Source organism: Hemiscyllium ocellatum, chromosome 4, assembly GCF_020745735.1.
Source record: "Hemiscyllium ocellatum isolate sHemOce1 chromosome 4, sHemOce1.pat.X.cur, whole genome shotgun sequence".
NCBI classification, from domain to species: domain Eukaryota; kingdom Metazoa; phylum Chordata; class Chondrichthyes; order Orectolobiformes; family Hemiscylliidae; genus Hemiscyllium; species Hemiscyllium ocellatum.
The window spans coordinates 15,456,260-15,477,655 of record NC_083404.1 but is presented as its reverse complement, the minus strand read 5'-3'; the positions used below and the strand labels follow the sequence as shown (position 1 = coordinate 15,477,655).

Genomic DNA, 21,396 nt, shown 5'->3' with positions numbered 1-21,396 from the left:
CATGGTGGTGTCATCAGTGAACTTGTAAATGGCATTACTCTAGGATTTGGCAACGCAATCATGGTTATACAGTGAGTACAGTAGGGGCTGAGTATGCACCCCCAGGGGTGAGTATTAGTGAAGATGAAATATTGTCCCCAATCTTCATTGATTGTGGCCTGTGGGTCAGGAAACTGAGGATCCAGTTGCAGAGAGTGGAGCTCAGTCTGAGATCACTAAGTTTAGTAATCAGTCTCAAGGTATTAAAGGCTGTACTATAGTCAATTAGTAGGATTCTTACGTAGCTGTTCTTGGTGTCAAGATATTCTAAGGAGGAGTAACGGTCAAGTGATATGGCATATGACGTGGATCTGTTGGTCCAATAGGCAAATTGGAGTGGGTCAAGAGCAGTGGGGAGGCTGGAGTTCATTAATACCATGACCAGCCTTTCAAAGGACTTCATTACCACTGAAGTTAGGGCCACTGGGCGGTAGTCATTGAGACATGCTGAATGAGCCTTCTTAGGCACAGGGATGATATTGGCCCTCTTGAAACAGGCAGGGACAGTGGCCTGCTGCAGGGAGAGGTTGAAGATGTCCGAGAAGACCTCTGCCAGTTGATCTGCACATGCTCTGAGTGCACGGCCTGGTACTCCATTTGGTCCCATCGCTGCCATTGGATTCACATGAAGGAAAACTGATCTGACCATATGACCACTGTTAATGGTGACAAAACATAGATGCCAATCTTGTGATAATTAGAGGCTTTCTATTTGTTTTGAAAATTCAGCACTTGCTTTTACTCACTGATTCTGTCTGAGTTTTCTTCCATGAAGTGACAGCTGATCTAACTCCTAAAGAAACACAGATGATGATGAGAAACATGAGTGTCTGCGCCAGGATTTGAATTTGACATGGTAAATCTCAAGATTGGCCTTCAGCTTCAGAAATATCAGACAGCTGTGGTGTACAGAGTTTTGTGGGGTGAGGGTAGGTGGAAGAGAGGTACTGCTACAAACACATTTTTAAAAAGCGTACTGTAATTTTGTAATTAGGATCTTGCGTGCAGAAACAATTATTGTACATTTCAGGTGAATACTTTGGCACCCAGACACAAATGCATGCAATAGGAGCTGAAGTAGACACTGGAGCCTGTTATGCCACCCAACAAGATCATGGCTGATCTGTTTGTGTTTCAATTTCCATATTTCCATAAATAACCTTGATTCTCTTGTTTAACAAGAATTTCTCCATCTTTCTTAAAAATATTCAATGACCATGTTTCCATTGTTTTTTAAGGCAGAGAATTCCAAAGTCACAAAACGCTTTGAGAAAAACTGTCTAATCTCTGTCTAAAAAGAGTGGCCCCTCATTTAAAAACAGTGCCCCCTCATTCTGGGCTTAATCAGAAGAGGAAACATCCTCTTCATGTCCACCTTGTTAGAATATTCAGGATTTCATATCCTTCAGTCAAGTCACCCTTCACTCTCCTACATTCCAGTGGAAATAAGCCCAGCCTACCTACATATCGTTATAAGACAATCCACTCATTCCAGATATCAATCTGGCAAACTTCCCCTGCACCTCCTCGGATGTATTCATATCCTTCCTTAAATAACAAGAGCAAAATCTCACACAGTATCTGAAATGTGGTTTCACCAGTGCCATGTATAACTGAAAAAAAATCCTTACTTTCATGCTCACTTCTTTTCAAAATAAAGGAGAGTTTCCCATTAGGCGTCTTAACTACATAATGTATCTGAACACTAACTTTATATGATTTTGCACGAGAACTAAATTCCTTTGCACCTTGGATTTCCACAGCAATTCTCCATTTATATTCTGTCATACTCTGCCTTATCATTCTTCCATATTGAAAAACTTCACATTTTCCCCGTTTCCTGACTATCCGATATTAAATTGCAATTCTCATTTTTGATATATTAGTAACACAGTTATTCTGAGTATTCTGAAATATCCATTTAAATGTCTGACTCTGCGTCCCTATTCAGCTACCATCTAGCCTTGTATACCAGTTCACTTCAGCTAGATCAGCTTTCATGCCAATATTGCTGTATTTACTTAACATTAAAATACTAGCTTCAGACCTTTTAAACTGGTTATATAATTCAATTATTTGTGGTTGCTGCTACCTGTGCTCTGAGGTCTTGAATTAATTCTGTCACATTACACATTATCAAGTTTAATATGACTTGCTCTTTAGTCAGTTCCAGAATGTATCGCTCCAACAAACTATCTCCAAAGCATTCTATGACCTCCTTGTCCAGGTTGTTACTGTTAATCTGATTTTTTAATGTTTTATCTGTAAAGTCATCCATGATTGCTGCCATTTCTTAATCACAAACACCCAAATGCTATTAATTAATTATATTAATCACTTATTTTTGTGGATTTTTACATACTTTGTGAACTTCACTGTTAATTTGTAGAGTATGTTAAACATAACAGAATAAACATTAACAACTTGCCAGCTGCAGATTCCTTTAAAAATGTCAGAAGAATATCAGATTTCAGGCTTGACTCTGTCAAACACAATTTGGAGCTCTATTGCCCTGATGACACTTAATTTACCAAGTAAATATTTCCTGAATGTCTGTTTTAAAATTCAACTTTTTAAAATGAAAATAAATAACATCTAAGTCTAGAGGAACTTATCAGAAATACTAATGACCTAGTTCAGCTTTTAAGGCAGAGAGCATTAACTCTTTAACTTTCAAGTTCAATGGTCTTGAGGATAAGTCCTTGGATTAGAATCTGATCTTGGACATGAAAGGTTTTTGCTTTCCTAGTTCGGATGTGATTTGACACATTACTTCAAGATATTTACCAAGTTGGATGATGCATACCGAAGTCAGCACTGGAAAGCAATGCAGCATAATTCTATATGGCAATGTGGCTTATGGGCCTGGAGTTTTCACATCACTCATTTTAATCCACTTTCTTCACTTCCTCAGGAACAAAATAATATCCATGAACATAATTAAACAAAAAGCCTTTCCAATAAAAATCTCTACATGATGTAAGATTTGGATGATTTCTCGTAGGTTACTGTCATGATTAGATTAGATTACTTAAAGTGCGGAAACAGGCCCTTCGGCCCAACAAGTCCACACCTACCCGCAACCCACCCATACCCCTAACCTAACACTACGGGCAATTTAGCATGGCCAATTCACTTTACCCGCACATCTTTGGACTGTGGGAGGAAACCGGAGCACCCAGAGGAAACCCATGCAGACACGGGGAGAACGTGCAAACTCCACACAGACAGTCGCCTGAGGCGGGAATTGAACCTGGCGCTGTGAGGCAGCAGTGCTAGCCACTGTGCCACCGTGCCGCCCTAAGTAAAGCAGTTGAGAAGAATTTATTCGAAGTTAAAGAAAAGTATTCCAACAAGCTAACTGATAAACAGGTAGGAATATAGGAGCAGGAGTATGCCTTTCAGCCTCTCCACTATTCTATATCATTGCTGGTCAGCTACCTGAAGACCATATTCACTTGTTATCCACGCTTACAAATTCCACCATTCCATCTACATCCGATAGCTTTTCAATTATTGGCTTATAGCAATCTATCTGCTTCTGCCACTTACATATTCAATGACTTCACTGCCTTCTGAGGCCAAGTTCCAAAGCTGCACAACCCTCAAAGAAAAATACCTGCTCAACAAACTCAGAATGCTGTAGAAAATCAACAACAGATCCACCAGTATCTATGGAGATAGAAAGAGTTAATACTCTGAGTCCAGCATGACTCTTCTTTAGAATTCAAAAATCTCCTCATCTGTCCTTAAAGGACAATTCTTAATTTTAAAACAGTGTCTCCTAATTCTGGATTGACCAACAAAGCTAAACATCCTTTCTACGTCCATCTCATAAAGATCATTCTGGATCTTAACTAATGCAATTAAATAATTGCATCACTCAGTCCTTTTCCATTCAAGTAATGCCCTGCTTTTTAGTTTTACTTGTGAAAGTGAACAGTCATTTTCCCACTCCATCACCTAGGTGTTTGCCCACTTACCTGTCCTGTCTATATCAGTCTGCATCCTTGCTATGGCACCTTCACAACATACTTTCCAATCTAACTTTGTGTCATCTACAAATTTAACCACCATGACTTTAATAAAAATACATCGCGAGAAGCCAAAGGACCAGCATAAACCCTTGTAGGATGTGACTCGTCACATTGTGCAAATCTGAAAAAAAACCATATAAGCATATTCTGGTTTCCAACATCCAGCTATGCCAGTATATTACTCTGTGAGCTCCTACTTTGCACAATAACTTTTCATGTGCATTCTTGGCAAACATCTTATGGAAATCCAATACATCAATGTGACTTTCTTTACCCATGGCAACATTCCTTGATGTCATTAGCAACTAGAATTGTATCAATTGCTAAGTTCAACTTACTTAATGACTGATATTCCACAGCCCTTTGGATAGAGAATTCCAACGTTTCACCCCTCTGAGTGAAGAAGTTCCTCCACATTTCAATCCTAACATTCCTTATTTTTTATTCTGAGACATTGCCTTCCTAGTTCTAGAATCCCACAACCAGGGAAACCATATTTTATGCATCTATTCCTTTAATAACTTCCTAAATTTCAATGAGATGACCTCCTATTCTTTTAAACTTAAGTGACTATCTCTCAATGAGTCTTACTCTTTCCTCATCAGACAGACCAACTATCCCAGGAATCAGGTAAACCCCACTGCATTCCCAGTATAGTAAGCATATGTTGTGGTTCTGCTCGCCGAGCTGGAAGTTTTTGCTGCAAACGTTTCGTTCCCTGGCTAGGGAACATCATCAGTGCTGTTGGAGCCTCGTGTGAAGCGCTGCTTTGATGTTTCTTCCGGTATTTATATTGGTTTGTTCTTGCCGCTTCCGGGTGTCAGTTTCAGCTGCAGTGATTTGTATGTGGGGTCCAGGTCGATGTGTCTGTTGATGGATGTTCTTGCCGTTTCCGGGTGTCAGTTTCAGCTGTAGTGGTTTGTATATGGTGTCCAGGTCAATGTGTCTGTTGATGGAGTTTGGGGATGAATGCCATGCTTCTAGGAATTCTCTGGCTGTTCTCTGTCTGGCTTGTCCTATGATAGTGGTGTTTTCCCAGTCAAATTCATGTTCCTGGTTGTCTGAGTGTATGGCTACTAGGGATAGCTGGTCGTGTCGTTTTGTGGCTAGCTGATGTTCATGGATGCGGATTGTTAGCTGTCTTCCTGTTTGTCCTATATAGTGTTTTGTGCAGGCCTTGCATGGTATTTTGTAAACTACGTTAGTTTGGCTCGTGCTGGGTATTGGGTCCTTTGTTCTGGTGAGTTGTTGTCTGAGTGTGGATGTTGGCTTGTGTGCTGTTATGAGTCCTAAGGGTCGCAGTAGTCTGGCTGTCAGTTCTGAGACGCTCCTGACGTATGGTAGAGTGGCTAGTCCTTTTGGTTGAGGCATGTCCTCGTACCTCGGTCTATCTCTTAGGCATCTGGTGATAAAGTTGCGTGGGTATCCATTTTTGGCGAACGGATACCCACGCAACTTTATCACCAGATGCCTAAGAGATAGACCGAGGAACGAGGACATGCCACAACCAAAAGGACTAGCCACACTACCATACGTCAGGAGCGTCTCAGAACTGACAGCCAGACTACTGCGACCCTTAGGACTCATAACAGCACACAAGCCAACATCCACGCTCAGACAACAACTCACCAGAACAAAGGACCCAATACCCAGCATGAGCCAAACTAACATAGTTTACAAAATACCATGCAAGGACTGCACAAAACACTATATAGGACAAACAGGAAGACAGCTAACAATCCGCATCCATGAACATCAGCTAGCCACAAAACGACACGACCAGCTATCTCTAGTAGCCATACACTCAGACAACCAGCAACATGAATTTGACTGGGAAAACACCACTATCATAGGACAAGCCAGACAGAGAACAGCCAGAGAATTCCTAGAAGCATGGCATTCATCCCCAAACTCCATCAACAGACACATTGACCTGGACACCATATACAAACCACTACAGCTGAAACTGACACCCGGAAACGGCAAGAACATCCATCAACAGACACATCGACCTGGACCCCACATACAAATCACTGCAGCTGAAACTGACACCCGGAAGCGGCAAGAACAAACCAATATAAATACCGGAAGAAACATCAAAGCAGCGCTTCACACGAGGCTCCAACAGCACTGATGATGTTCCCTAGCCAGGGAACGAAACGTTTGCAGCAAAAACTTCCAGCTCGGCGAGCAGAACCACAACAACGGATACCCGAGCTACAAATCTTCAATCAGATTTTATAGTAAGCATACCCTACTTGGACAAGGGAACCAGAGCTGCACACAATACAGACATGTGTCAACAAATACGCAACACTGCACTTCCTCTGCCTATTAAATTGACAATCAGGTATTAGAATCACAGCTCTGTGGAAAACGCAGCAATTTTATTTCCAGAATTTGGGTGATTGTGGTCTCCAGTAAAAACTTCAATGAGACAAGAAAACAATTCATTGGTTTCATTTAATGTTAATGTAAAGTATGTAATTTATAAAAATTGGATGAATCCTAGTTTCACATATTGGAAATTCCAATTACCCTGAAAAGAAATGATACCGAGAATTTTATTCATAAATATTTTGAATGACATTCGGGAAAATATAAACAGTCTCACGTAACATATAATTGTTGTGGTTCTGTTCGCCGAGCTGGAAGTATTTGCTGCAATTTGCTGGAAGATTTTGCTGCAAACGTTTCGTTCCCTGGCTAGGGAACATCATCAGTGCTATTGGAGCCTCCTGTGAAGTGCTGCTTTGATGTTTCTTCCGGTATTTATAGTGGTTTGTTCTTGCCGCTTCCGGGTGTCAGTTTCAGCTGTAGTAGTTTGTATGTGGGGTCCAGGTCGATGTGTCTGTTGATGGATCTTCTTGCCGTTTCCGGGTGTCAGTTTCAGCTGTAGTGGTTTGTATATGGGGTCCAGGTCTATGTGTCTGTTAATGGAGTTTGTGGATGAATGCCATGCCTCTAGGAATTCCCTGGCTGTTCTCTGTCTGGCTTGTCCTATGATGGTAGTGTTTTCCCAGTCAAATTCATGTTCCTGGTTGTCTGAGTGTATGGCTACTAGGGATAGCTGGTCGTGTCGTTTTGTGGCTAGCTGATGTTCATGGATGCGGATTGTTAGCTGTCTTCCTGTTTGTCCTATATAGTGTTTTGTGCAGGCCTTGCATGGTATTTTGTAAACTACGTTAGTTTGGCTCGTGCTGGCTATTGGGTCCTTTGTTCTAGTGAGTTGTTGTCTGAGTGTGGAAGTTGGCTTGTGTGCTGTTATGAGTCCTAAGGGTCGCAGTAGTCTGGCTGTCAGTTCTGAGACGCTCCTGACGTATGGTAGTGTGGCTAGTCCTTTTGGTTGTGGCCTGTCCTCGTTCCGTGGTCTATCTCTTAGGCATCTGGTGATAAAGTTGCGTGGGTATCCGTTTTTGGCGAATACCTTGTATAGGTGTTCCTCTTCCTCTTTTCGCAGTTCTGGTGTACTGCAGTGTGTTGTGGCTCTTTTGAATAGTGTCCTGATGCAGCTTCGTTTGTGTGTGTTGGGGTGGTTACTTTCATAGTTTAGGACTTGGTCTGTGTGTGTTGGTTTCCTGTGTACCCTTGTGGTGAATTCTCTGTTGGCTGTTCTCTCTACTAACACGTCTAGGAATGGGAGTTGGCTATCCTTTTCCTCTTCTCTCGTGAATTGTATTCCTGTGAGTGTGGCGTTGATGATTCGGTGTGTTTTTTCTATTTCTGTGTTTTTGATGATTACAAAGGTGTCATCGACGTATCTGATCCAGAGTTTGGGTTGGATTTGTGGTAGGGCTGTATGTTCTAACCTTTGCATAACTGCCTCTGCTATGATCCCGAGATTGGTGATCCCATGGGTGTTCCGTTGATTTGTTCGTATATCTGATTGTTGAATGTAAAGTGTGTGGTGAGGCACAGGTCTAGTAGTTTAAGTATGCCGTCCTTGTTGATAGGTTCGGCCTCCTGTGTTCTGTTATGTATGTCCAGTAGGTTGGCTATTGTTTCTCTGGCTAGGGTTTTGTCAATTGAAGTGAACAGTGCCGTCACGTCGAATGATACCATGGTTTCTTCTTTGTCTATGTGTGTATTCCTGATGATGTCCAAGAATTCCTGTGTTGATTGTATGGAGTGTTTGGATCCGCTGACTAGGTGTTTCAGTTTTTGTTGTAGTTCTTTGGCCAGTTTGTATGCTGGTGTCCCTGGTAGTGATACTATGGGTCTGAGTGAGATGTCTGGTTTGTGTACTTTGGGTAGTCCGTAGAATCTGGGGGTGTTGTTGCTTTCAGGTTTCATTCTTTGCTGGTCTGCTTTGGTTATCTGTCCGTTTTTTTGTAGATTCCTTAGTGTGTTGATTATTCTATTGGTGAGTTGTGGTGTGGGGTCGGAATCCTTCCTTTGGTAGGTGTTGGTGTCTGCGAGTAGATGTTGTGCTTTATTGATGTAGTCTGATTTATCTAAGATGACCGTCATTCTGCCTTTATCTGCCGGTAGTATGATTATGTTCTTGTCATTTTTCAGTGCTTTCAGTGCTTCCCTCTCCTTGGTGTTGAGGTTATGTGTATGTCATTTTCTTATCATCATAGGTACGACCGTTTGTCTCACTGTTTGTTGTATCTCTTCTGTCAGTCCATTGTTCCTGAGTGTGCATTCTAGTGCTGCTAGGAAGTCTGCTGTGTTGGCATCCCTGTAGTTGTATTTGAGTCCCTTGGCCAGTATAGTTCTTTCCGTGTCTGTGAGCTGTCTGTGGGAGAGGTTTTTAACCCAGGTGTGTGTTGTAGTGTCCTCCTGTTTGTGGGTTAGTTTGTCCATTTTTTCTTTTAGTGCCGTTTTTTTGCGAAGTGTTGTCCTGTTCTGTCCTATAGTGATAGCCTGTTCTATGGTCCGGGTCCATTCCTGATTAGTGGTTTTTAAAATTAACGACTTTTGGCACGCAATTTCTTGCTTGTATTTGTGCAGTCGGTTGTGAGCGTCTGTGATCATTACCTGGACCATCCTGAATCCGTTCTTCTTGGCTGTTTCCCTGGCTTGTGGATTATTTACTGGAGGTCTGTACTTGACACATTGTGGCAGGATTTGATTTTTTTCTGCATTCGTGGAGGAACCGGAGTTGTTCATGTGTTGCGCTTAGGCTGTTAGCGCAGGATTCCCATCTCCTGGCTTGTCTCAGCGTTTCTCGCCCGTAAGTGTTTAAAGTCTGGTTGAAGATTTGTAGCTCGGGTGTCCGTTGCAGCAAAAACTTCCAGCTCGGCGAACAGAACCACAACAACGGACACCCGAGCTACAAATCTTCAACCAGACTTTAACATATAATTACACAGGCCCAGAACTTTCTCAAAACTGGTCCTGTTTCACCACCATATACTCACAAGAGTTGTGGCAGAAATAACAAAATGAGACAGGAAATGTAGACTCAAAATGAACAAATATTGTCATTGAAGAATGTCAGAAACTTTTGATGGTAGAAAGTAAATCATATGTACAGCAAACATACAAGGTTTAGAACTGTATACAGCAATACCTAATGTAAAACAAGCAAAATTTCTCCAAACCTTGCACAATGTTTCCTTCAATTTCTGCTTCAGCGTATCATTTTCTTGCTGTAGCTCACTAATAATTTGCTTTTTATGTGTAATTGTTCTATCATTCAATTCTTGTGCTGAATTTAATGAAGATGATTCGATTTGCAAATGTTTAATGGTTTCTTCACACTGAGCCACCTGTAAAAACAAAAAATGGTGCCAAGCTTTCATCACAAGTATAATTTACAAGCCCACATTGGTCACAAACTGATAAAATTTATCTGAAGATAATACTCTTACTTGTAACAAATTGTATGGCTCAGATTTCAGTCAGCAGTAAAATGATGTCATTCTGACGAATGTCAAAGAAAGGTTCCTCCAAATATTTGCGATCTCTGTTGCATAGATATCATCTTTTCTACTTTCAAGTTAAATTTGGTGCTAAATCAAAATGATCTCTAAAATAAGCATTGCCATCAAGCAGGTAAGGTACGGATTACACTGAAGTATTCTCAATTTGAGCAATCAGAAGTGAAAAGTACTAATGATCCTTCACTGTTACCTTACAGGAAGGAAGATAAATAATTGGAACATTGTTATGGTTTAAAACTGTGTCTTTAATTTTAGGGTTAAAGGGAGGAATGAAGGGGCTTATGTAATGTGTTCTGAATACTGACAGCAAGCCTGGGTGACTTGGGTGCTAGATATTGAAAGGGATCAGGTTGTTTGAATGCCTAAAAGTAATGGACAAACCATCGCTATTGAATGGTGAACACACTGCTAGTCTCCAAAATCCCAGTAAGATATTTGGAATGTCAGATTTTGTAAACAGGTAAACTTTAAATATTCTATTTAATTTCAAGATAGAACAAAGGTGGAAGCTTAAACGATAATGTCTAGCATTTCTATTTGGTTACAATGCCAATGTGATTCATAATGCCTTGGAGGTAGGCTTTACAAAGTGAAGAGTCTATTGGAAGCCAGTGTGAAGAATTGACTTACTGGGTGTTTTCTTAACATCTGACTGAGCCTCAAAAAGAAAATCAGTCTATCAGAATCTGACAAAGAGAAAGAAGAAAGTTAGAGGCTCTAAGTCACATGGGTTCACCGTGTAGGAATGCTGACTGGTGGCCGTGTTTGGATTATAGAGATGGAATTTGAGAGAGTTTAACAAGACTGGAAAATATCCTTAATGTTTGCCAGGGATCGGAATTTTCAAGATAATTCTAATCAAACTCCACACAGAGCTTGGTATTATCTGTATGGGGAAACAAGTCAAGGGAAGCAAGCCCTCAAGAGCTAAGAATCACTTTCAACTTATTCAAAGAGAATAATGTGGCTATTTAAGGAAGAGAATAAATCACAACTAACAGTGGAGAGAGATTTTTAGTAATTTTAAATATTAAATAGAGATTTTTTTCTTTAGTTTAGACTGTAGGTTGCCTACAAAAATAGTTATTTTGTAAATGTTGCCCTTAATTTGTATGTTACAGTAAGTCTTAAACTTTAATTTTTTGTAACATTGGATATTCAAATTCCTTCAAAGAGTTAGCCATAACTACAGGAGACAACAACTTTGAAATGGGTAAAGGTGGATAAATCCCCAGGACCTGATTAGATGTACCCGAGAACTCTGTGGGAAGCCAAAGAAGTGATTGCTAGGCCGCTTGCTGAGATATTTGTATCATCAATAGTCACAGGTGAGGTGCCAGAAGACTGGAGGTTGACAAACGTGGTGCCACTGTTTAAGGAGGGTGGTAAAGACAAGCCAGGGAACTATAGACCGGTAAGCCTGACTTCGGTGGTGGGCAAGTTGTTGGAGGGAATCCTGAGGGACAGGATGTACATGTATTTGGAAAGGAAAGGAATAATTAGGGATAGTCAACATAGTTTTGTGCGTGGGAAATCATGTCTCACAAACTTGATTGAGTTTTTTGAAGAAGTAACAAAGAGGATTGATGAGGGCAGAGCAGTAGATGTGATCTATATGGACTTCAGTAAGGTGTTCGACAAGGTTCCCCATGGGAGACTGATTAGCAAGGTTAGATCTCATGGAATACAGGGAGAACTAGCCATTTGGATACAGAACTGGCTCAAAGGTAGAAGACAGAGGGTGGTGGTGGAGGGTTGTTTTTCAGATTGGAGTGACCAGTGGAGTGCCACAAGGATCGGTGCTGGGTCTGCTACTTTTTGTCATTTACATAAATGATTTGGATGCGTGCAGAAGAGGTACAGTTAGTAAGTTTGCAGATGATACCAAAATTGGAGGTGTAGTGGACAGTGAAGAAGGTTACCTCAGATTACAACAGGATCTGGACCAGATGGGCCAATGGGCTGAGAAGTGGCAGATGGAGTTTAATTCAGATAAATGCGAGGTACTGCATTTTGGGAAAGCAAATCTTAGCAGGACTTATACATTTAATGGTAAGATCCTAGGGAGTGTTGCTAAACAAAGTGACCTTGGAGTGCAGGTTCATAGCTCCTTGAAAGTGGAGTCGCAGATAGATAGGATAGTGAAGAAGGGGTTTAGTATGCTTTCCTTTATTGGTCAGAGTATTGAGTACAGGAGTTGGGAGGTCATGTTGCGGATGCACAGGACATTGGTTAGGCCACTGTTGGAATATTGCGTGCAATTCTGGTCTCCTTCCTATCGGAAAGATGCTGTGAAACTTGCAAAGGTTCAGAAAAGATTTACAAGGATGTTGCCAGGGTTGGAGGATTTGAGCTACAGGGAGAGGCTGTACAGGTGCTGCCTGTGGGACTGGCATAGTCAGAATCATTGGTGACCTTTAAGCGGCAATTGGATAGGTACATGGATAGGTGCTTAAGCTAGGACAAATGTTCGGCACAACATCATGGGCCGAAGGCCCTGTTCTCTGCTGTATTGTTCTATGCTCTATGCTCTATGTTCTAGAGTCACGAACAGCAATTTTGGGATTTCCATATTTAATTGCTCTTGTGTGGACTTCAGAAGATGCTGTCAATTTTGGAGAAGTAATTTCATGAATGCTGACACTTCTTACTTACTACTACAAATTCTGGCAATATCATTAATTAAACAAACCAAAGTTTGAAAAATATATAACATTCTTCAGACTATTCTACTGGCACATAGCTTGTTTCAGCTCTTACGTATTTAGATTCGTTTTGACTACTTTTCAGTAAAAATGAGGAGACTAGTCATGAATAAAGTGAAGCATAAATGAAACAGAGGGGAAAGAAGTTTTTTTGGGGGTTAGAATATCTGCTTTGGTTCATAAACATTGAGACAGTAAGTACTTAAACATTCTTGTCCAGTGTTTTTTACTTACAATGAGTAAATAGGCACACTAAATCGTAAGGCAAAAGTGAGGACTGCAGATGCTGGAGATTGTAGTCCAGAAGTGTGATGCTGGAAAAGCACAGCAGGTCAGGCAGCATCTGAGGAGCAGGAGAATCGACGTTTCAGGCAAAAGCCCTTCATTAGGAAGGGCTGATGAAGGGCTTTTGCTCGAAACGTCGATTCTCCAGCTTCTCAGATGCTGCCTGACCTGCTGTGCTTTTGCAACACCACACTTTTCGACCATAAATAGTAAAACCGGAGAACAAAATATAGCACATAGGAAGAATAAAATTCATAAATTAAAATAGAGCAGATTCTACACAGAAGACAAATGTGATTGCTGTTACACTTGCAGCAAAATTAATCTTTGAGACATTATGAACAGAAGATGGCAGAAACATATCACAATAAAGTCTTCAACAAAGACAATCTGCACAACATTGAAAATATTCTCTGACAACGTCAATTGTCCTGGAAATGTTTTATGGTCTGGTAAGAAAAGCAGAGTGCATCTTGCCAACATTTCAAAGAACAGCAGCTGCAAAGACAGTTCCTCCTAGCTGACATTGGCAAACAATTGGGGCAATAGATTGTTAAAGCTGACTGCTGGAGCCTAACAGCCACTCAGGCAACCTCGAAGTTCAAAACAACTGAGTATGAGGCTGATGAAGGAAGATGCAGATAGTGGACAAAATGATTTACTTACACCAAAGGCCAGGCAGACTGCAGTTCTTGTTCCCAAGTGTTCAAGCCCCTATACGAGAATTGACCTCTTTGTTCACTAACAATTCTGCCAATTCTCATGTACAGAAGGCTTCCCATAATACCTGCAAAGTATCTGCCTTCATCAGTTAATGGGACAGAAACTACATATCCAGATTTACTGATGATATAAACTTTGTTGAGACTGGAAGTATGGATGGAAGAGTGGCATTACAAAGAAATTTTGATATTTCAGGTAATGAACAAAACTGTGGGAAGTGCATTCCTAGGTAGAAAATGAGAAATCATCCACTCGAATCTAAAAAGAATAAAACAAGGCACTTTGTAAATCGAAAAATTAGAAGCAGTGGATGGTCAAATAAATGTGGGAATTCAGGTATATTGATCACAAAACATGTTGCAGAAAATGATGGAAAAGGATAATGGAATGCTATCCTCTTAGATCAAGCATGCAATAGTACAAGGAGGAAGAAATCATGCTTCAATTACACAAAACTCTAGCTAGATCAGATTTTGTGTGCTGTAGCAAGCTTGGTCCCACACCAGATGAAGGATATAATCGGGTTCAGGGGAAGTGTAACATTGATTTACCAAAGTGATACTGAGAGTGAAGGGTGAAAGACTTAAGGTAAAGTACACAAACTACAGGTGATGGAACTTATAAGGTTAAGGAATGGTTTGATCCATGTTTTCATGATATTAAGACAAACAGATAGGGTGGACAAGGGGGAACTAATTCTGTTGGTTGGGGAGTTGAGGACTAAGTGGAATTGTCAAAAATTATCACCAGACCTTTCAAGAATGAATTCAGGAAACACTTCTAGATATGCAGAACAGTTAAAGTTTGGAGCTCTTTACATAAATTTGGCAACTGTTAGACCAGTTGTATATTTCAAAATTGACAAAGAGAGATTTTTGATAAGCTAAGGGATATTGGGCAAAGATGGATATTTGGGATGGATTAAAGACAGGAGGCAAGAAAAGTTCACCAGACTCCATGCGTGCTAGCAACACATGCACCCTTATCCCAAATTAATTTGGGATGGAAGGAGCCATGAGAGCCTTAACTGGTGGATTATTGGCCACTAAGGTTTTCACACTGCAGCCACATGTGTTACACTCGCAGCAGGGTAGGCACATGTCAGTTGGGAAGCACAGGTTGCTGCCAGGCAAGGGAGGAGGACCTCCTCTGTGGTCTCCTTTGTCTCATAGGAGAAAATTACCCCACCCAAAACACTCCTCAAAGTCTCTGCCTGCTGCTTTTGTCTTTATTTCGGATTTTGTCTTTATTTGTGACATTGGATATTGTCTTTATTTTGGATTTCGTGCATCTACTGTTTTTTCCCATCCCACATGGAAATGGATTGCCTATTGTACCAAAATAAAAAAAAGTGACTGAATGAACCTTATTGTAGATGGAAGGGAGTTGAACCACCTTCTGCTGAACTAAGTAAGTTGCACATGCAGGTCAGCACATACATAACATTGGAATGGCTGCCTCTGTGCAGCACCCATTCTACTCTATGGAAACAGCACTGAAAATTACCAATAAATACTTTTCAAGCTCGCTGCATCAGGAAGAAAAGATGGCAACTTGCGACCTCAATAAAATCAAAGGGCTGTTTGTACATTTCTACACTTCATTCCACTTCACATACAAAACTTAAGCATAATCTCACAGTCCCACAACATCCTTTTTCTTCGCCATAGTATCAGAGCAAATCTGTAGTATGCACAAAGCAAAGAGAATCATCTTTAGCTCTGTTTTACCAGACTTCTATCACATACTTATATCTGATATGCTTCACTTATGAAAGATGGGAAAACAATTGTGACGTACAGGTACATTAACTATATAAGGTTAGTTAAAAATTTATTAAATAGTGAGGGAAAGTGAGGAGAAGAATTACAAAATAAATTTCATAATGGTTGTTAAATTTAAATTTCTCAGATAGAAATATTATTTTTTAATGGAGCAGTTCTTTTACTTTACATATCATTCGTAGATTTTATATCCAGTGGCAGCTTTTCATTTTGTAAAACAATGATATATGTCATAGTGGTGAATTCTGTGTTTAGCATCATCTGGTGGGACTCAGCAGCCCCAGCCTGGCACAGCAGGCACTGCCATATTTGCTACAAAGGAAGACAGTGGACTGATAATGTAAAATGTTAAACAAATGGTACATAGCCTTTCAAAAGGTCTGAGACAAATTGTCCATTTTGAATAAGCCAGGCTGAGAAATATTATCCAGCAGAGCAGAAATAACTTTAAATAACTGTCTATTAATATCTATTAAATTGAAAACAAAATAGTCTATCACCGAATTTTATTTATTTTTTTATTCTTTTTTTTGTCGGATGTGGGCATTGCTGGCTGGCCAGCATTTATTACCCAAACCCTAGTTATCCTTTTGAAGGTGGTGGTGAGCTGCCTTCTTGAACCACTGCAGTCCATCTGCTGCAGGCTGACCCACAATGCCATTAGGGAGGGAATTCCAGGAGTTTGACCCAGCAATAATGAAGGAACAGCGGTAGATTTCCAAGTCAGGATGGTGAACGCTTTGGAGGAGAACTTTAAAGTGGTGGTAGGAGAAACTGAGGACTGCAGATGCTGGAGATCAGAGTCGAGACTATGGTGCTGGAAAAGTACAGCAGGTCAGGCAGTATCCGAGGAACAGGACAATCGACATTTTGGGCATAAGCACTTCATTTCTCCCATTTCTGTACTCCTCTCTCTGCCCCATGGTGCCATTTTCCTTTCTGTTGGTTTTTATTTGTTGTGTACATATCATTATTAATTTCTCATCTACTCCAATTTGTAGACAACTCTGTCTGTGTCAGGTGTCCAACCTAACCTCATCTCATTTGCCAGAACATGGCCCATATACCTTTCAACCCTTCTTATTTATATACCCACCCAGGTGCCTTTAAAATGTTGCGTTGTACCTATCGCCAATACTTCCTCTGGCACTCATTCCATACATGTACCACCCTCTGCATGAAAAGGTTGGCCCTTAGGTCCCTTTTATATCTTTCCCCTCTCACCCTAAACCTGTGCCCTCTAGTTCTGGACTCCCCCACCCCAGGGAAAATACTTTGTAAATTTAACCGATCCATGCCTCTCATGATTTTATAGACCTCTATAAGGTCAGCCCTCAGCCTCTGATGCTCCAGGCAAAACAGCCCCAGCCTATTCAACATCTCCCTATAGCTCAAATCCTCCAACCCTGGCAACATCCTTGTAATTCTTTTCTGAACCCTTTCAAGTTTCACATCGGAGACCAGAATCGCACGCAATATTCCAAAATTGGTCTAAGCAGTGTACTGTACAGCCGCAACATGACCTTCCAACTCCTACACTCAATACTCTGACCAATAAAGGAAAGCATACCAAGCGCCTTCTTCACTATCCTATTTACCTGTGACTCTATTTTCATGGAACTATGAACCTGCACTCCAAGGCCTCTTTGTTCAGCAACACTCCCAAGGATCTTGCCATTAATTGTATAAGTCCTGCTAAAATTTGCTTTTCCAAAATGCAGCACCTTATATTTATCTAAATTAAACTCCATCTGCCACTCCTCAGCCTGCTGGGCCTATCTGATCAAGATCCTGTTGTAAACTGTGGTAACCTTCTTCGCTGTCCACTACACCTACAATTTTGGTGTCATCTGCAAACTTACTAACTATACCTCTTATGATCACATTCAAATCATTTATATAAATGATGGAAAGTCGTGGATCCAGCACCGATCCATGTGGCACTCCTTTGGTCACAGGCTTCCAGTCTGAAAAACAACCCTCCACCACCACGCTCTGTCTTCTACCTTTGAGCCAGTTCTGTATCAAAATGGCTAGTTCTCCCTGTATTCCATCCTTGCTAACCAGTCTCCCGTGGGAACCTTGTCAAACACCTTACTGAAGTCCATATAGATGACATCCACTGCTTTCCCTCATCAATTTACTTTGTTACTTTTTCAAAAAATCTCAATCAAGTTCGTGAGACATGATTTCCCATGCACAAACCCATGCTGACTATCCCCAATCAGTCCTGGCCTTTCCAACTACGTGTAAATCGTGCCCTTCAGGATTCTCTCGAACAACTTGCCCACCACTGATATCAGGCTCACTGGTCTATAGTTCCCTGGTTTGTCCTTACCACCTTTTTTAAACAGTGGCACAACATTAGCCAACCTCCAGTCCTATGGCACCTCACCTGTAACTATCGATGATACAAATGTCTCAGCAAGAGGCCCCGCAATCACTTCCCTAGCTTCCCACAGAGTTCCATGCACACCTGATCAAGTCCTGAGGATTTATTCAAATTGATGTGTTTCAAGACATCCAGCACTTCCTTTTCAGTAATATGGACACTTTTCAAGATGTCACCATCTATTTCCCCACATTCCATATCTTCCAAGTCCTTCTCCACAGTAAACACTGATGCAAAATACTCAGTTAGTATTTCCCCCATATCCTGCGGTACCACACAAAGGCTGCCTGGCTGATTTTTGAGGGACCTTATTCGCTCCTTAGTTACCCTTTTGTCCTTAATGTATTTGTAAAAACCCTCTGGATTCTCCTTAACTCTATTTGCCAAAGCTGTCTCATGCCCCCTTTTTGTCCTCCTGATTTCCAGCTTAAGTATACTCCTGCTACCTTTATACTCTTCTAAGAATTCATTCAATCTTTCCTGCCTATACCTGACATGTGCTTCCTTCTTTTTCTTAACCAAACTCCCAATTTCTTTAGTCATCCAGCATTCTCTGCACCTACAAGCCTTTCCTTTCACCCCAATTGGAATTTACTGTCTTTGGACTCTTGTTATCTCATTTACAAAGGTGAATCATTTTTCAGTCACCCCTTTACCTGTGAACATCTGCACCCAATCAGCTTTTGACAGTTCTTGCCTAATACCACTATGGAACAAAATATTTTAATTGTCCAGCAGATTAACAAGATTACAGAGAAAATAACAGAAACTCTCAATGCCAAAAGTTGCCAATTTCCAGAAATTTCTTATCAGGTGGTCTCAAAATAAGAAGTGTCTGCTGTGTCACTTCGACAATGTGGATGAAACGCCCATGAATTTCAATATACCCAGTGACTGAACTTGCAATGGAAAGGCATGGAAATGATCCCTGTGAATATCACAGGACAAGGTTCACAGTAGTTCTAAACTGCATGCCCGACAAAATAAAATTTAAGTCTATGATAATTTTTCAAACATAGAGCAATGCTGCAAAAAGGATTTTGCTGCAGGGGACTTTGTGCACTGTCCAGTGAATGAGGATGGAATGAAGATGTGGATCAATAATGTGTGGTATAGACATCCAGGTGGTCTGCGCAAAGAATGCTGTTTATTAGAGGGGATTTGCTCCGATCCCACGTAAACATGAGATCAAAAGATGCCTGTGAAGAAATACGACACCCAAATACGAGAGGGGAACAGCATTCAAAGTTCAAACTTTGGATGCACGCCTCAAAAATCATTCAGTTATAATATTTACAATTAATTTATTCAATAAAATGTATCACAAAGATTTTATTTAAATTACCAGCATCTATTATTTCTCACATTTCAAAATGACAACCACAGACATCAAACTCTGATGGCCCATATTTTATATTCAGCGTATAAATCCAATTTTGGAAGAAGTTTTTGATGCTTCAGAGGTGACGTTATATGATTCACAGTAGTTACACTAAGTGGCAAAGCACTGAACATATCCAGTTTAGAACAGTAATACCCTCAGTTTTAAGTAAGAGCATTTTCATAAGGCAGTTAGAAGTCTTGTGAAGAATACTAATATTCTTGTTTTACCTGAGCAGCCATTTCCTTTTCTGCAATCATGGCAGTTTGAAGATCCTTTTCTAGAGAATGGATCATTTGCTGTTGCTTTTCAACTATGTTAACAGAAGCTATGTATTTCTGATGTTGTTGCTCCATCTGCTTCTCTTGATGCTCAAACTAAAATAATTTTTAAAAAATTGTTTAATTACAACTGTTGTGTTGCACAATCATGTTTGCTCAGGAACATATATCAGAAAGATTCTAATTTGGCTTGGATCAGTGAAACTAATTAATGATCCAATAAAATCGGCTTAAGTGGAGTGTAAACACCTATATTGCTTGGTGGAGTTAAATAGCCAGTTTCTGTGCTCCATGTTCAATGTAATTTTATGTTGCTTTATAGTAATAAAAATGAAATATGTTCAGAAAAAAAAATTGCTGGCAATGCAAAGGTAGGCAGGAAAATAAGCTGTGGGACAGATATCAGCAGTCTGCAAACAGATGCATTTCTATTGAATAAGTGACAGATAAAATATACTGTGGGAAGATATGATGTTGTCCACTTTGGCAGGAAGAATAAATAAGCAAATTGTTATGTAAATAAAGAGAATTACATATACTGTAGAGGGGGTTCGGTGATCTTCTAATTGAATCCCTAAAAGTCAGCACGAAGGTGCAGCACTTAATTAGTAAATAAGCAGGTTCCCGATTGAGGTGAGTTGCCACCGTGCTTGTTTTCTTACCAGGTCTATATCCTCCATAATTAACATGAGAAGTAAGAGCTGTTGGGTATGCTATCTATCTATGAGCCAACTGAGGTTCTGTAAGTGGCATCGATGGCCAGTAAGGGCCTCATCCCACTGTCACATAAAATACTTGCATTGAGGGGAGACAAAGGCTATGTGCAATTCCCAAACTGTTGTCTTTACCTTACCGTCTTCCAGCCCCATCCCACAAACATTCACAATGACCTCAGCGATACCTCAAAGCCAGTAACTACCTTGCAGCTGGCTCCTCAAATCCGAATGCAATCTCATCAGTGGTCAACCAGTGACCTCCTCAAGCCAATTAAAGCTTCTCAAAGTGTTAAATGGTTACAGAAATACAGATTCCCACAGCACACACCACCCCTCTCCAACGAGTACTTTTCTGGGGAGATAAAGACCACAACTTCTCGTAAAATCCAGTCTTATAAATTGAAGAACCACACCCCCACTTTGCTGCTGCACAAACAATAATCTTATAATCTCTTATTAGCACTACATCATACTGCATTATCCTTTGTTCTTTTATAATTTATAAAACTTCTTTGGTTTTGCTTGATTCGATTTGCCAATATTTTTTAATTGTCACACTATGCTTTCTTAACTTATACTTTAATTTCATCTTCCTTGGCTGTAAGCCTCCTGTATTATTGGTCGATTGACCAGCTCATGCATAGACCAAATTTCTCTTTCATTAAAAACAACCTGTGGTTTAAGAAATTTATACTTCTGGGATCACTAAAGACTTCCAGCATTCAAATAACTCTGTTGCACCCTACTACCACTGAATTAGAACCAGTGTAGGATTGCTGAGAAATTAAGAACTTTGACAGTTTATGAAGTTAAAAATGGGGACAAAATATAAACATACTAAGGATGGGAAAGAATAAACTTTCAGGAACCTTTTTAATTTGGTTTAATTTGTGAACTGATTTATTTCAGTCACTTCAATATAATTTCTACTTGTTTTCTGTTTTGTATCTATTCCTTGTTCCCAGAGGGAAAGAGGGCCATGAGGAGACAATCATCCTGAAAGTATAAGACCGGTGATCTCCTAGAACAGTGGATTTGAAGAGTTCATTGATCACCAACATAGGCTATGAAATTGCTTACTATTTTTGGTCCTTGGAGTAAGTAACTTCAAAACATTAGGATTTTAATCATGTTTTGTTTGCCATCTTACTTAAAAACTTGA

General features: G+C 40.3%; 1 protein-coding gene across 1 annotated transcript in view; it reads right to left on the bottom strand.

Moving 5' to 3' along the window:
• The window catches only part of LOC132815300 (polyamine-modulated factor 1-binding protein 1-like), a 318,458-nt gene extending 298,940 nt beyond the window's left edge, over nucleotides 1-19,518 (bottom strand). Inside the window, exons 1-2 of the mRNA XM_060824144.1 lie at nucleotides 19,468-19,518; nucleotides 9,626-9,793 (exon numbers count right to left, since the gene is read on the bottom strand). Coding sequence (XP_060680127.1) covers nucleotides 9,626-9,793; nucleotides 19,468-19,497 — 198 coding nt within the window. The 5' untranslated portion in view covers nucleotides 19,498-19,518. The remainder of the gene's footprint in view (nucleotides 1-9,625; nucleotides 9,794-19,467) is intronic.
• Nucleotides 19,519-21,396: the final 1,878 nt, after the last annotated feature.